This window comes from Rhinolophus sinicus, chromosome 17, assembly GCF_057876585.1.
Source record: "Rhinolophus sinicus isolate RSI-liver-muscle chromosome 17, RSI-T2T, whole genome shotgun sequence".
Classification (NCBI taxonomy): Eukaryota; Metazoa; Chordata; class Mammalia; order Chiroptera; family Rhinolophidae; genus Rhinolophus; species Rhinolophus sinicus.
Genome location: NC_142517.1, coordinates 160,763,535 through 160,780,003, shown reverse-complemented (window position 1 = coordinate 160,780,003; position 16,469 = coordinate 160,763,535). Strand labels below are relative to the sequence as shown.

At 36.6% G+C, this 16,469-nt stretch overlaps 1 protein-coding gene across 2 annotated transcripts in view; it reads left to right on the top strand.

Moving 5' to 3' along the window:
- Window positions 1-16,469, top strand: part of SLC25A12 (solute carrier family 25 member 12) — a 161,587-nt gene that overhangs the window by 77,433 nt on the left and 67,685 nt on the right. Inside the window, exons 1-2 of one of the 2 annotated variants that reach the window (XM_019727430.3) lie at window positions 2,126-2,229; window positions 3,196-3,249. In XM_019727430.3, the coding sequence (XP_019582989.1) occupies window positions 2,218-2,229; window positions 3,196-3,249 (66 nt within the window). In that variant the 5' untranslated portion in view covers window positions 2,126-2,217. Of the gene's footprint in view, window positions 1-2,125; window positions 2,230-3,195; window positions 3,250-16,469 lie in introns of those variants that run through there. The other variant, XM_019727429.3, reaches the window with a different exon arrangement.

Here is a 16,469-nt window from a genome sequence, read left to right as displayed (position 1 = left end):
TTGTTTCTCCCACCTTTTCCCAAGTATACTGTGAATCTTATTTGACAGGTTTGTCTTTTGATATCCCATTAACTGATAAGTTTTTCCTCAACTCTGATCATCTACAACTGAGGCAAAAGTAAGTTTTAATTTGTTTTAACTTGTGATAATACTATCAAGCCATCATTATAACAGAATGATAGATTGCAAAGTTTTTCAGGGCAGGAGGTCTAACTCATATGCTTTTGTATTCCTTTCACTACTTAATATCCTATAGTATATACTTTTAACACCTTTGTCCATTTTATTGTTTATTATATTTGGATAGATGAAAAATCTAGCAAAATTCACTTTTATTTAGGATAACTGAGCTCTTCTATCTTTTCCATATAGTAGCTTTGTTTAGTTTAAAATTATTATATTATCTCCATTGCAACTAGATTGGTACCACTGAAGCCCTTGAACTTGCTCAAAGACCAGCTATTTTTCATTCAAAAAAATTTTCATTGTGGCCTGGTGCCTATACCTATGAATTCCTGTGGTGGGCTCTGTTTAAATGTAATGTTGTCATCTTCTCTAGGAATAGCCAGACTGACCCTAAATTTTCACTCCAACAATATGGATTTGGTCAATAATGACATGTTCAAAAAGAAAGTAATCTCTTCATTATAAATAAATGCCTTCCTTTCCCTTAAGTACTTTTATTCAAAATGAAGGACTCTGGGCTACTAAACGGACATCCTTTCCTTGTAAAGTAATATAAAATAAACACCTTGAGACTCCTGCTTAGAGAAACTTCATAAAATAAGTGAGAGCAGCAGAGTATCAGGGTCATAAGGTGCTAGTAGAACAAAACATGAATTTGTGAATCCTTATGTCCGATTACATTGTTAAAACAACTTTGAACAGACTGACGAAAGACCTAATGATGGTGGACGGTTAAATCAACTACAGCAGAAAAGCTCGTTTTCGAAGTACTAGTAATGTGGTATTCCTTACCAACAATTTCCATTTGCCACTCCTCTTTCCTCATTTCTATTAACTTGGATACTTAACACAAATATCATGATTAGTGAGACTGGAGAAAAGGGAAGCCTTCTGTGAGATTCAATTTTGGAAATGCAAAGGAGGGTGGAGAGGAATTACAGAGCTAAGTAAGATTAAGATAAATCTTGGAGTTGCTAGACTTTTTTTTTGAACAGGGAGCATGCTTGACTTAAAGACACAAATAAAAACACCTTAGGGTTGGGGTTGTGGGGAAGCACTGACCATCTGTAAACTCCTAGAGGGTAGGAACTATATGCTATTTGTCTTTACAAGCAGTGCTGTGTCTGGCATATGATAGATGCCGAGTAAATGTTTGTTGAGTGAATTAGTATGAGGCTCGATATAGTCATAATGGTAAGACTCAGTTTAGAGACATTATTTTGATTCAAGGGATAGCTACTATTTCTTAGGTAGGGCTGGAAATGTTTATGTATGGGTAAATTTGGCCAGAATTCAGTGCTAACCCAGTCCAAGACAGATTTTTTACCCCACAAATGCACAAGTTGCATTTGTGCCCCACCTCGTTGCACAAAGGACTTGGGTGATTAGGAATGTGGAGTGAGTCTAATAAAGCTTTATAACAGTACATGAAGCACAAATACATTAAGTATATTCATCCCATGCCAATTTAGGGGCATATTTCTCAAGTTATGTTTACTTAGATTTTCCCCAGAGGGGAGTAGTTCCCAATCTTTTTTCTTGTCAGTATTTGCCATTAATTCACTTATTGTCATTATTAGTGGATTATGTTCTTTGATCCTTCTAAATCTTGCTCAATCTAGGCCCCAAGTGTTCCTTTAAGTCTCAGGGTAAAACGACTTTGGCAGAAGTCGGTACCCAAAGCCACACCCACTAAGAGGCCTTAAGAAACCTGGGGCTTTCCTGGCGGCGACTCAGCTGTCAGCAACCACGCGGCGCGTCGGAATCCCACGGCTAGCACTCCAGTCTTCCCCGTGGGGGGGCGCGTCCCCCTCCCCCGTGTGACAGGTGGGCGGACCCCCAAGCCAGCTCCCTTTCCTAGCCGGGGAGCCGGGCCCTCTCCCAGCCCCGCCCACTCCGGGCTTATTTGCATAGGGACGCGCGCGGCGCCGGCGAACGGGCGGGCGGGCGCGGCTGGGGAGGCGGCGCGCGCGCGCCCTGACAGCTCGGCCCTGCTCGCTCACTCGCTCGTCCCCGGCTTCCGAGCACAGCATGGCGGTCAAGGTGACTCCAACTCTCTGCTGCTGCCTTTATTGCATAAGAGACATCCTGGGGGCCCTGCCTGCAGCCCCTCACTTCTTCCCATTTCCTTCTGTTCCTGGTTCTTAGCTAGCGTGTCCTGGGGCTGCAGCTCGCGGGTGGGAGAGCTCTGCGGGGCTTGGACCGAAGGGAGAGGATGCCCGGCTGGGGGAGGGGAAGGGGGAGGGATTGTGAGTTGGAGGGGCTGTGAGGACCACGAGTCAGTGAAGGAAGAGTAGTGTCCTGCCCTAAGTGCATGGGATTGTGAGCCCAGAGTTGGAAGACATCGGAAAAGGAGTGGGAGGAAGTGGCATATAAAGCCGGGGATACCTAAAGGCATCTGTGTATTGCGGTGGGGGAGGGGGTGAGTAATTGAGTAATTTGGGGCCTCAGTGGGGCCCGGGGCATTGGTTGGCATTTGCGCTGCAGGTGGCAAGATGTCGAAAGTATTTGGGAACGTAGCAGCTTTCATATTTTAGGTTGGGTGGAGAAGGAGAGGGCCGCGGAGATAATTATATTCTGGATTGCTTTCCATCGGGAAGAAAGGTTGCTAGGCCATGCGATTAATTTGGGTGTTTCAATTTTCCTGTTAATCTACTTTTGCTGGATTCTTGATTTGAAGGTGGGTGGTTTCTGTGTTGCTAGTGGATGTGGAGTAAGTAAGAGGTTGATCCTCACTGCCTTCCTTTCCAGTCCAAAGAAAGTCTTATCTGGTGGATTTGCTGTATCTTAGGCTGTCACACGTGTCTTTCCACCCTGTAGCCACAAATCTCCAAATTGACAGTTGTTATCAGTATTAGTGCTTTTGATTTGTTTTAAACTAAATGCCCTTATAAAAGATAAGAGCATTGATTGTTAGCATCTGTGAACTCTAATCTGAAGAGATTATGTGATCTCTAGTGAAGCATTAACTGGGCCCCCCCCCCCCCTTTTTTTTTTTTTTGCTTACAGGTGCAGACAACCAAGCGAGGTGATCCTCATGAGTTAAGAAACATATTCCTACAGGTAAATTGGTTTATATAGTGCGCTTTTTCATTAGGTGGAAAAAGTTAAGTCTAGTACGTTTTCAGGCCTTAACTTTCAAGAATATTCTATTTTCATGTAGTCTTAAAAGCATGGCCAGTTAATATAGTTTATAATTCTTATTTTGTTAAAGTTTGAATAAAAGATTTCTTTTATTAAAGTCTGATAAAATATTTTACTCAAATTATTGTGTTTTTTTAAAAAACTTGACTTAAGACATGCAAAGGAAGAACACTAAAAATAATTTCCAGAATTTCCCTTAAGAACTGTGATCAAAATAAAATTTCAAAATATATTGACATTTTCTTGTGTAATTATAGGCATGGTGATTAAAATTCTTTCTTCCTTGAAAGTTGCATGTTTATAAAGTTTTCCTACTTATAAGCAATTTTCAATGTAATTTGTTACAGAGATAAAAATACAGCTATTCTTAATTTGTGTCTTTTTTCCCTTTACTTTTTAATATTATATCCATACGCTTTTGGGGTGTTGTTACAAAATGTTACTGTCTGAGATTCTTGCCGGAATCCACCTAAACTTGTGATAAGTTTTTAGGATCAGTGACTTGGCTGTAAACTTTAAAAAAAAAAAAAAGTTGGCTTAGGTTTTTTGTTTTGCTTTCTTTTCTTAAATTTCAAATGTGCCTCATGCAGGAAGTTGTACTTAAGAAATAGATATAAAGAGTGACAAGCTAAGATGTTCCACTAATTATTGTGATTTTCTCTGAAATTTTCTGTTGAGAACTTTCTATTCTGGACCTGGGTTCTTGTATAGAAATTTTGACCTTGGGCAGGTCCTTGTTGGGTATTAGTTTTCTCTGTAAAATGAGAGGTGATCTCCAAGGTTCCTTCCAACTCCAAAAGTCTGTGATTCTATATTAGGAACAGATTCTAACATGATGATGAGCCTGGAATAGATGACATTTTTATCTGAGACATGTGGATTGCTTACCCTATTGTTGGGGAGGAGGCTGTATAGATGACCATATGTATACGTAGTTCATGAAAAATAATTAGTGAAAATGGGAATCTTAAATTTTATAATATCTGATAAAGGGAAGCATAATTTCCAGAACAAATGTGATAGTAATAAAAATACTCTATTTATGGCTTGCAACCTTTATTCCTCACACCTGTTCTTGAAAATAGCCAAAAAATATGTTAGTATGAACCAAACCACATGATTATTATACTCAGTTATTTTGTGAGGAATTCATGTGATATAGTTTATTTTCTAGATTAAGTAGGCATGGGAGAAATGAGTTGAAATGACGCGTGATGTAGTGAAAAGAGCATTAACCTGGGTGTTAGGAACACTGGGTTCCATTCCCAGTCCTGTCTCTATCTGGTTGTTGTACCAATGGTTAATTATCTGGCCACCCCAGGCTTTATCTTCTCATGCAGTATTCAGTAGGATTTAATGCAATGGGAATTGAGGTCCTTCCAGCTTTAAAAATACTATGGGGGGAAAAAATCTATGGTTCTGTATAGATTTGTTTTGGAGGGAGGGGAGATGGAAGTACAAGGAGAGAGCTGGGACTATGCCTAGCTTTTTGACAACTTTTAAATCTTACTGTCTATTCATACGTTATTTTGATGATGCTCTTACTTTTATATTGCAAATTTGTGTAATTCATAACTGCACATTTAGCACTAATTATAAAGCATTGACCCAAGAATTATTGGTAGATACAAGAGTGAGAGCACACATAGATACATACCTTCAAGAAGGCATAAAGCAGCTAGAAAGATACAACACAGTTAGTTGAATCACTTTGAGGACAGTTACCAAGTAACATGTTAGAATTGTTTATTCCTGTCTTCAATACTTCAAACTATAGTTACTTGAAGCTATAGAAACAGTGTTTAGAGACAGTTTTATTTTAGATGCATGTGATTTGTTACTATTTCAGAGAAAATAGCAGAGAAAAATACATACTAACTACCTATTTCTTGAGCACTTAACACGTTGACCCAACAAACATTTACTAAGGACTATTTTCTGTGGGCCACATGTGCACTTGTTTTAGTTTAGTAGGAGACACTAAGTTGAACAATCAAATAGGAGGATTGAGCCGAGACTTGAATCCTCTCTGAGACCCATTACATCTCTAACAGTTTGGGGTTGAGGGAGTCAAAAATAGTGAAAGCAAATGCATAGCCTCTGGTAGAAAAATCAAATATGGCTTGCCACTGTCAGAGTGGCCATATAATTATAACGACAATGGCTGACATTTACTGATCATTCTACAGTGTGCTGAGCATTGGCCTGTTTCTTTAAGGGTATTATGCTAATTTTCATAACAACCTCAGGAAGAGGTAGGGTTAGTGTCCCAGTTATATAGATTAAGTTAAATGACTTGGTTAATGTGACTTAGTTCGTAGTAAGTGATAGAGGCTGGATTCAAATCAAGCTACAAAACCCATACTCTTACTTAACCTTTACATTATACCATTTGTGGGATCTTAAAATGGGATGATTTTTGAAAGCTAGGTGTCTGTGAGAAGCTAATGGCAGCTATGTTTGTTAAGAAGTTATAGAAAAAATAAATCTGGTTAGGTGTTTAAGAAAAGAAAGTGCCTATACGCTGTAACTATCTAGATAGAACATGTGGCTAAGAAGTTTGGATTTGAAACAGCAGGGAGGCTCTGTGGGTTTCTGAATGGTCAAATTAAAGTGGTGAATTCTGGCAGCAATTTGTGTACCTTGGATAAAATGTGGAGAGGCTGGAAGTAGGTAGGGCGGTCGGCTAAGAGGCTATTGAAGTAATACATGTGGGTGATAATGACCTGGAGTGGCTGATGGCTGGGAAAATGGAAAGGAAGGGACAACACCAGGGACTTTGTAAGGGATGAAATCTATTGAATTTGGTATTAAATATGAAAGAAAAGGAAGGAGTGGTGCATCTGGCATTTTCAGGATAGATAATAATTGATAAGGTATCTATTTGGGGAAATTTTTGTGGGGGGAAGGAGTTTAAGTTTGGTTGCTGAATAAATGTGTACCAATAAGTTAAAGTCAGATTTGGACAGGCGCAAGTTCATATAGGTGGTAGATAAATCCTTGTGGTTAGGAGAATTAAATATAAAATAATACAGGGAAGAAGGGACTGATTCTAAGTGATATCCACAATTGAGGTGAGAAAGAGGAAGAGAGGAAAACTAGGGAGAATGGTCTCACAGGAGTTTAGAGTTTCACGAAAAGGATATAGTCAAAAAATAAAATATAGATCATTCTGTTATTAGTATAATTTGATTTTGGTAGGATTTGGGATCACTTGAGTTCAGGATCATTTGAGCTATTTAAAGAGTACAAAGAAGATTTAATTTTGAATTTTAGAATACATTTGAAAGCTCTTTTTTGCTAGAATTTATATTTGTGGCATTAACTGTCTAAATTCATAAATAGTATGGCTTAAAAGTCATATGTTTTGTGAACAGCAAAATACCCAATTTGAAAGTGCTGTTATATCCATGTTTAGTGGAATTATGTGTGCAAGTCCATGAGGAGGGCTTTGTAAGAGTACAGCATTCTTTTGAGTATAGGCAAATAGGTTTACATCTTTTTGTGTGCATTGCTTCTCAAATTATGATGAGTTATATTTTCTATCAGTTAAAAAAACAAATGATAGTCACAAGGAATCCATTTTTCTTCTGTCCTCCAAATTGATAAAACGAACACAACAAATAAATTCTCATGTGTTAGTCTGTGCTATAATTCTACAACCAGTTGTCGAGCTAAGATTTTACTCTGGGACTCCCTTTTCAACTGTCATTTCTTGATGGTTCTTTCTTCTCTTACCTCTCTCACTCACATGCTATCTTTGACCCAATTTTGCTACTTAGATGTTTACAGTAGCAAAAGGGGACAATAGAAGCAATGAAGAAGAAGGTGAGGTGAGGACAACAGGAATGTCACAGGCTGTTTGCGATAAGCCTGACAAATTTCAAAATGAAGTCTTAATGTGGTCTAAGTTTATCAGAAACTGTTTGAAGTGAAAGATTTTTCAAGATCTCTTTTATTTCTATTTAATAGACCTGTTGTTCATTTATCAAAGCTTTCTATGGTAAAAGCAACACAATTTGAGACTGTACCATTATACAGAGGGTGCCAAAAAATGTATACAGATTTTAAGAAAGGAAAAACTATTAAAACTGTGCTACTCAATATATACCGGTAACAAAAGATGAGTAAAAGTCATGTGTATACATTTTTTTGGCACCCCCGGTATATGCTAGACCAGAAATGTACTGCAGTGTAGAACTCAATATCATTTTGAGCCTATCCTTTTTCTCGTTAACACCAATGTAACAGTGAAGATCATATCCCATATAAAATTATGAAAATGCTTTTTTTCTGTCTTGTTTATTTAGGATTAGAAAGTAAATGGATGAAGATACTGCTACTGTAAAGCAAAGAGTGATTCTTCCTTAGGGTTTTTATGATAACATAATTAATTTTTTTTTGGAAAGAGATGTCCTTTTATTCAATAAATATTTGTTTGTATATTATGTATTCATTTACTTTTCCCAGTAACTGGGCCGAGAAGGATAGTACGCAGAGCTCTTAGCCGGAGACCCTTCCATTTTGTTGGAATATGCAGTAGGGCTACATTTTCAAAAGTGTGGGATGTGTAGCATAATATTACAGTTATAATACACATAGTATTAAAAAATGATAACATCTACTGAGGCCAAATGTGGAGAAAACAGGTACTCTGATTCAGTATTTGTGGAAACAAAGACTCTTTGGAAAGCAGTCTGGCAATGGTTTAAAATAAAAACAAGGTACCATTTGAACAAGCAATCCTACTTTTGGGATATTTATCCCAGAGAAATAAAAATACTCATGAGAATGTATACGAGGTTGTTAGTTGCAGCACTCAATTGTTCTTCAAAAAAAAGGAGGGGTAGGGGGAGAACAAAATACATGCTGTCAAAGGGGAGTGGCAGAAAGATTATGGAATAAACATACTATGGAAAATTATGCAGATACTAAAAAGAATGTATTAGACCTGTTCCAGATTTAGAGGGATTTCCAATATAAAGACATGTACATAGCGTGATTTTAGTTTTCTAAAAGTCATTTCATATATGTTGTATGTATATATCCACATATGTATGATTTAATGGGCATTGAGAAAGGTATGGAAAGTCTAGATACTAAGTTGTTAACGTGGGAGAAAAATTAGGGGAAAATAAAAACAAAGTCTCAATGTGTACATATGAAATTTTGAGCAAGTGAATAATTAAAAAATAAGAATTTAGCAATTCAGAACCTGAAGTTAAAAGAGGACTTCCCAGCTTAACTTGGGTTGAATGAACTCAGTGTGAGATGCATAGAAGGGGATCTATAGTTTTCTCAACCACACTGATTAAACATTTTCACCAGTTCTTTAGAATATAGGAATTGAAGATAATCTTTATATTTGGCTTATAAAGTATTTGCCATTAACTATATAACATTCTCATTAAAAGAAAGTGTTAGGCATTAAGGGCATACTATCACCGTAGTGAGACTTTATTCTTGAATCAACCAGAAGGATTGAAAAATAACCGAAAAGATGAAAAAAATCAGTGTTATTAAGTGCCATGTTATGTTCTATTACCAATCAATACATTTTTAATTGCTAGACTAGGCATTATACTAGGTTCTACCTTTATAGAAATGAGATAGAGGAGTTCAGTGAAAGTAGGACCTCACAATCTAGGTAGGGTGAGACAGACAATAGTAAGTGTACACACACACACACACACACACACACACACACACACCAACTATAGATTGTGACAAGTCTAGTAAGGAAACAGAATGATGGAAAAGGCCATCATTTTTCAAGAGGGTGGTCAGTGAAGGCCCCTGTGATACCAGAGCTAAGAACCACAAGGTGAGTGGAGAGAATTCCAGAGGGCTCACATGTGTGAAGGCCTAGATGAGGTAAGAGTCTGGTATGTATGACAAACAGAACGGAGGCCAATGTAACAAGCATCAGTGAGAGGGGGTGAAGGGTCAGTAAGAGATGAGGCTGAAGGAGCCACATCAAGCAGGGTCTTGTTTATATGCCGTGTAGAAGAGTCTGGATTTTTTTCTAAGGGCATCGTGGGAACCACTGAAGGTCTTTTACTTTGGAAATAGAATGATTCAATTTATATTTGAAATCATTTTTAAATAGATAACATTGAAATGTAAACTTGCTCGCACATTTCTGTGCTTTCTCATGGGTGACTGTTTTGAGTAGATTGATTGTTCCAATTTAATTTCCCCTTGTCCATAGAGTTCTTAGAATATGTTGGGCTGGCTTCAGGGGATTCCTTTTCATCCAGGAGGCCGCGGAGTGTAGCTGGAGTCTGCGTGGGCTTCGTAGTCTAACTGGGATTTGAATCGTTATTTGATCCCTTTCTGCTATGTGACCTTATGTTTACATTACTTTTGGAGCCTGTTTCCTCATCGTTCTATGAAGAATAACAGCACCTAATACACAGTGATGCTACAACGATTCGATGAGGTAATGAGTAAATGGTGCCTGACACGTGGAGAACCACATAAAGCTTAGGTCCTTATCCCCTTCCTTTTCTGCTAAGATGAGATGAGGACTCTGAAATACCGAGACTCATACATGAGAGACTTAGAATTCACTCTTAATGTATGTCACTGTTGTTGTTTTTTAATCATCTCCCTGTTCTGTCCAGCTCTTTTTACTTAGTGCAGCGTGTCCTTGAGTAATGTCATTTCACTTAACTCTGTTTTGTTAAAACATTGAAATGCCATAGGAACTTAACTCTTGTTTATATCAGTTAGCCTGTGATAAAATTGGTTTTGGTATATGTATGTGGTTTTGCCACAGTTCCAAGAACCTACCATCACTGTTAAGTGAGGACTTAACTGTATTGATGAAATTTCTGAAATGTCATTCACTGAAACATGCCATGGCCATTGGGTTTCTAGAACTGTGCAATTGATTACTTACTGAGTCACTGCTTTGTGTCAGGTACTATTCTAAGTGTTTTATACAAATCATTATATTTAATCCTCAGAACAACCTATAAGGTAGATACTATTAGTATTCCCATTTTATAGATGAGGAAACTGAGCCCCAGAAAGGTTAAGTAACTCGCTCAGGTTAAACAGCAGGAGGAAACTTGCTTTATGTATTTGAATGCAATTTGTCTTTTTTACTTAATATTGTTTAGAGATACAGGTATGTTAGTACATATTGAATCATCTTGTTATTTTTCTGTAACCTTTTAAAAGCTTTCTTATTGAAAATTTCAGACATATATCAATTTAGAGAAAATGGTATAATGAATTGCCATGTACCCGTTACTCAGCTTCACTAACTATCATGGCTAATCTTACTTCATCATATTGCAGCTGCTTTGGATTATTTTGAAGCAATTCCCAGACATCATATCACTACATCCATAAACATCCATGAATAGTTCAGTATGTGTCTCTAAAAGATAATGACTCTGAAAAACCAACAAACAAACCACAATACAATTATCACTCCTGAAAAATATTCTTTAGTAACATGGATTTCCATTCAGTGTTGAAATTTCCCTGATTGTTTCATATTTTCTTTTAAGTTGCTTTATTAAAATCAGGATCCAATCCAGGTTCATATATTGTATTTGGTTGATTTGTCTCTTAAATCTTTTAACATTTTCTACTCTCTACAAGGATAAACGTCCTTCTTTCTCTGTGACAGAAATCTTGGTATTTAATCAGGGCTCACCAACATTAATTCTATGCCACTAGGAGTTGCACCTTGATTATCTAGACATGATTTGCCCAGGCTTACAAACATATATGCTTCTTGTATGTTCCCATGGTTACTTAGATCAAAAGATTGAAATATTTTAAGAACAATGCAAATTAATTATTCAACTTACTCTGCCCTGAGAAGCATTCTAGGTCCAGTTATTGAGTTCTCTGGGTCATTATTTTAATTTACAAGGTTTTGGGCCGTTTTGAGTGGAAAATTGTTTTGGTAGACTTAGTTTATTATGGTAGCTTCAGTTTATTCCAGTGATTAACCAGGGTCTTGTACCTCCCCACTGTGTTGGGAAATGCATTGTTTAGTAGCTGACAGTAGGATTTGCTATAATGGACAGTAAGAATACATACATGTACATATATTAAAGCAAAAAGAAAAATAAGCACATAGGATTTCATGGAAGCAATCTGAGAAAGGCAGACTTCTGGGGAATTTTCTTTGCAAAATCAAATAGAATGTTTTGTTTCTAGTGGATATGAAATATGCAACTGAAAATGCTAATTAAAATTGGATGTCTAAAACTGCCTTTTCCCAGTGCATGTGTACTTGATTTTAGTAAATATCAGAAAAATTTTGCATCACTAATTAAAATCTTTGTTTTAGAAATTAATGTGGCTTAGTAAAGTTGTTAAAATTAATGTGGTCAAATGTGTTTAAAGTTATTTTTTTATCATTAAAGTACTTTTACGATAGATGAATTCCACCTTGTACTATTTATTGTAACAGGGTTTGTATGTCACATCTGCAGTGTGCTCTTTGCTCATTATGCAGCGTGCTTGTGTAGTGAAAGGACATGCATTCCTGACTAAATTTGGCTTCCATTAGAAATAAGAACAGTAATAGCTAAGGACAGCCAAAGGATTATTAGCTTCATATACTGAACTCTTTCCTTGGTGCATGTCTTCCTCTTCCATTGTTTATGTAATTCATTTGTCTATATGGGAAGTGCTCTATGTGATATTTGTAGTTACTGAACTTTGTGGTATTGTCATTTGAGTAACTGAAATTGGAAGTATGTTAAGATCTGAAAATGTCAGTTCATCTCAGTTGGAACAGAGTCATGGAGGAACAGTTTCTTTTGACTCATGTTACACCCACATGTCGGATAAGCAGAGATGAAGCTACCTTAGACAAGTCAGGACTGATCTCCTGGTAAACCTGGGAATATTGGAAGCCAACCCCAAGGAAACCTTGCTTTGGAGAAAGATAAAGACTTAGAACAGTAACTCCATGTTTGGGCAAAAGCAGAAAAGTTCAGTAAAGTAAGGAGGGGAACTGGGATCTTGGCTCTTCTGTGTTTCTAAGCATTTTAGAATAACTATTTCAATGTACATATATTTTATAATTCCAAGTACTTTGGTGTTCAAGAGCTCATGTTTTCCCTCACAACAGACAGCTATTTCCTGTTAAAGAGGTTCAGAGTGAAATGCTCAAGAAATCTCAGCTAGTTATCAGGACGGGATTCGAACCTGTTCTCTGACCATGGTTTTGGTGCCCATCATGCCATTGTCTCTGAACTGTTGTCTCCGAACAACATTTTCTCGCTCTCTGTATCCCTAATACCAGGCATAGTGCCCAGCACATAGTTGGTGCTTCATACATGCTTTTAACCGAATGCAAAGTAACCTGAAAGAGTTGATTTCAGCAGATTTTTAGCTTAACATAGTACCACTAGATACATTACCTTGGTTTTGGTATATATACTTAAAAAGAAAATCCTTGATCTTGAGACACTGTAATTTTTGAAAAGTAACCAGCTTTCCACTCATAGCAGATCAGAATTTTCCTTTATAATCTCTGAAAAATCTTTTAGAAATATAGAACATGAAAGGATCTGTTTTTTAATTTAAACCATTTAAGCAGGTAATTTGTATTATTTAGACTATTTGGGTTGTTAACTCATTCATGGCATTGGATTTTAAGTTAGAACCTTTTTTTTTCTTTTTACGCAATGGAAATTTAGGGTTGTATGTAATTTTTTTTTAAAGTCTGCTTTTTAATAGTTAACGTGTGATGTAGGTAGCAAAGATTTTAAGTCACTTAAGGTTTTAAATTTGGTAAGTGGCAAAGGAGTTACTACTATCCAGCTTACTCCAGTCAAGTGACGCCTTGAGAGGCAAAACATTTCTAGATCTGTTGGCTTGATAGGCAGAACATTTCTAGATAACATGATCTTTTCATTTGTAGCTGGAGGTAGTTCAATGTAAATACAACATGTATCTGTATATGAAACCCTGCCATCTTTTTAGAGACAATTATTTGGATTGAATGTGTAGAGATTCTGATCATAAGATTCATTTTATTCCTCAAGCTTCAGAATGTCAAGTACATGGGAACTATAATGTACTCAGTGCAAATTTAAGTATTTCTGGAAATGTCAGAGCTATGTGCACTTTCACATTCAAATGCTTGAGTTGGGTTTGGATAAAGTTTAATTAAAAAAATAGACCACGTATGTTTTTGTTTTTGTTTTTGTTTTAGATACTGTCAGCTACCATTTGCCTATGTCTTTCATATGTCCTTGACTTCTTGCCCAAGAGGGATTTACAAGTGCCTAAGAGACATCTTGGAAATGGCAAATGATTAACTCTAAAGTTATTTGGAGTATGGATGTAATTTTTTGGTTAATTTAAATTCATTTTACTTCATCTTTTGAAAAGATAGGAACAAAGCGGAAGTGATACTATGAAACTACGAAGTTACTTGATGTATTAAATTTTTAGCATAATTGGTAGCCTGGGAGACCCAAGACTTTGTTTTAAATTGCTTTTTATTGTTTTTAGTGTAAACATGCAAGTCATTTTGATTTAACAAAAGAGAAGATCTCAATAAGGCCACTAGTCTTATGAGTATGTGTTACTCTAAGTCATGTTTAGTTTTTAAAAATCTGTTTAAATAATGTTTAAAACGTTATTATCCAGTCAGTTAAAATAAGAAGCATGGAAAGTAATGAAGTTGTTTAAAAAAAAAAAGGTCATTCTTATTTTAAAAGTATTTAAAAAATACTTTGGGTTTTCTGCTTTTCTTTGTTAACATAATACTTAAAATGTGTTAGCATCTTGACTGAGTAGATTTTAGCTTCAGTTCTAAACTACCTCTTCTGTCTGTTCAGGCTACAGGCTCACTGACATTGCCAAGTAATTGTCTCTAATTTAATGAGTTAATTAGTTAACTGTCTTCTGCAGAAGTCAAGTAGTGACTCCTTGTGGATGAGCAGACTTGTTTTTTTCCTCTGAGCTGTACACTTTGTCTTTCAGTTAAAATCAAGTTAAAATAGACTAGGAGAGTTGGGGAAAACACTAGCAAAATACCTCAGGGTAAGTGATTCTCTGGCATCATTTATAACTCCAGATACTGGCAAAGCCTGTTCCAGTACATGTCAACAAAAGCATTTGTTTTCTTGTTGGCTGCTGTGTCCTTGGTGGTTTGTGCTAAGGCTGCTCTATTTCCTGATAGTTTTAAAGTCAAGAATGTTGTGAAATCCTGTGACTCAGTAAGTACAGTATACTTTCACTGTGTGTGTGTGTGTGTGTGTGTGTGAGAGAGAGAGAGAGAGAGAGAGAGAGAAAGAGAGAGATCTATATAATGGTGGTAGTTCTGGCAATGAAATTCAGATATTAGATATTAGACATTTCTGAGGCCCCCAAAAAAGACAGTTGCCAAATTTTGTTAATACTAGCACAAATGTTTTCATATTCCCTCTTTTGAAAATTTACACCTGCTAATTAATTAAAGCAACACTCAAACAATTGTGAAGAGAGAGAACAAAGATCACCATAACCCATCTCTTGTATTTTTTTATTTTGTATTTTGTGTTTAGTTCTTTCTTCTTTTAAATTTTCCCTAAGAGTCAGGCCCAGGATTCCTTGTCAAAGGATGTGATCATTTTTATTTCTCTTTATATATGATGTTTGTATATATTTGTGTGTATGTACATATATATTGCTAAATTGCCTTTCAAAAGGATTGAATTTAAAAAAAGCAAGATGTACAGAACAATCTAAATGGTATGTTATTTGTGTAAAAAAATGAATAAGAATATTCCTACACATTTGTATGTATATATCAGCATGTATATATAACATATCTCATGTATATATAATTTACTTGTTTATGCATAAAACATCTCTGGAAGGATATACAAGAAATTGACTTCCTCTGGAGTGGGGAATTATGTGACTGGGGACAAGTGGGAGGAAGACTTTTCACGGTATATATATATCCTTTGTACCTTTTGAATTGTGAATGGTATGAATTTAACACTACTAAAATCATATGAAAAACCATTAACAATGGGTGAATGTGCCCGTTGTTTTTTAACTTGCACTCACAGTGCCTTGGTTCAGCCTCACCCTCTTTCACTTGGATTGTTGTAATAGCCATTACTTGGTCTCCCTGCCCTTCTCCAATCCATCTTTCCTGTTGCCACCAGGAAGAGCAAAGATCAGATGAAGTCTCTCTGTCCCCTAAAAGTTTTCATGGTATCACATGGCCCACACAATACACCTCAGTTGTGAATCGGTTTAGTATTCCACATCTTCTCCCATCTGGTCTCAAACTGCCTTTTCAGCTTCACCTTCTTCTACATATTTTTGTATATCCTGTCTTTATTACCATTTCTCGCTCCAACTCACTCCTCCCCACCAAAAAAAAAAAAGAAAGAAAAAAATTTCTATATTTGTTCACATTAATTTTTTATTTTGTAGCCTGAAATATCCTTTCTCTCCATTTGCAGTTGAAATTGAATTTTACTTTCAAGTCCTATTCTGAGCATAACTTTCTGCTTCCTCCTCCCAGCTCTATCCCACCAATCCTCAGAATGAGCCACTCCTTTTTGGTCACATAGTTTATTTTTCATACTTTCGTTTGGCACTCACATTCTAGTTAGTGGTTGACTTGTCAGTCTCTTTAAATTCTATTTTTTGATTTCCTTGTGTTGATCCCTCTTTCCAGTTGCATGAGTCTCCCTGATGTTGTAGCTTTCCCCTCTCCTGCCTGTTCTTAAATCTGGTGGTTTTGTGGTCTTGGTAAAAGTGTCAGATTATGTCATACACTGAGGAACGAGGAGGAAGAAGCAATCGATAGGAATTGGTAGAATCCATTCACTGTTAGTGTCAATACCATACAGTTTATTATTTTTATCCTATGTTTGTGTACTTATTGTTTTGAAACATCAAAGATTATTTAGTCTTTATCTTATATGTCTAGAGGCCTGGGAGGAGAATGGAATTGTTGTAAGGGCTCGCAGTGAATTGGTGGGAGAGCCAGGATTTAAAACCAGGACCCTTTCAGGATTGACTTTTATAGCATGTAGAGAGAACATGACTTTATTATGGGGTGAGAGTTGCAGGTGCCTTTGGTAGGACCAGCTGGTTAAAATATGCCCACCTCGGGCTACTTCTTATGTAGGCTGATGTAGAATTTG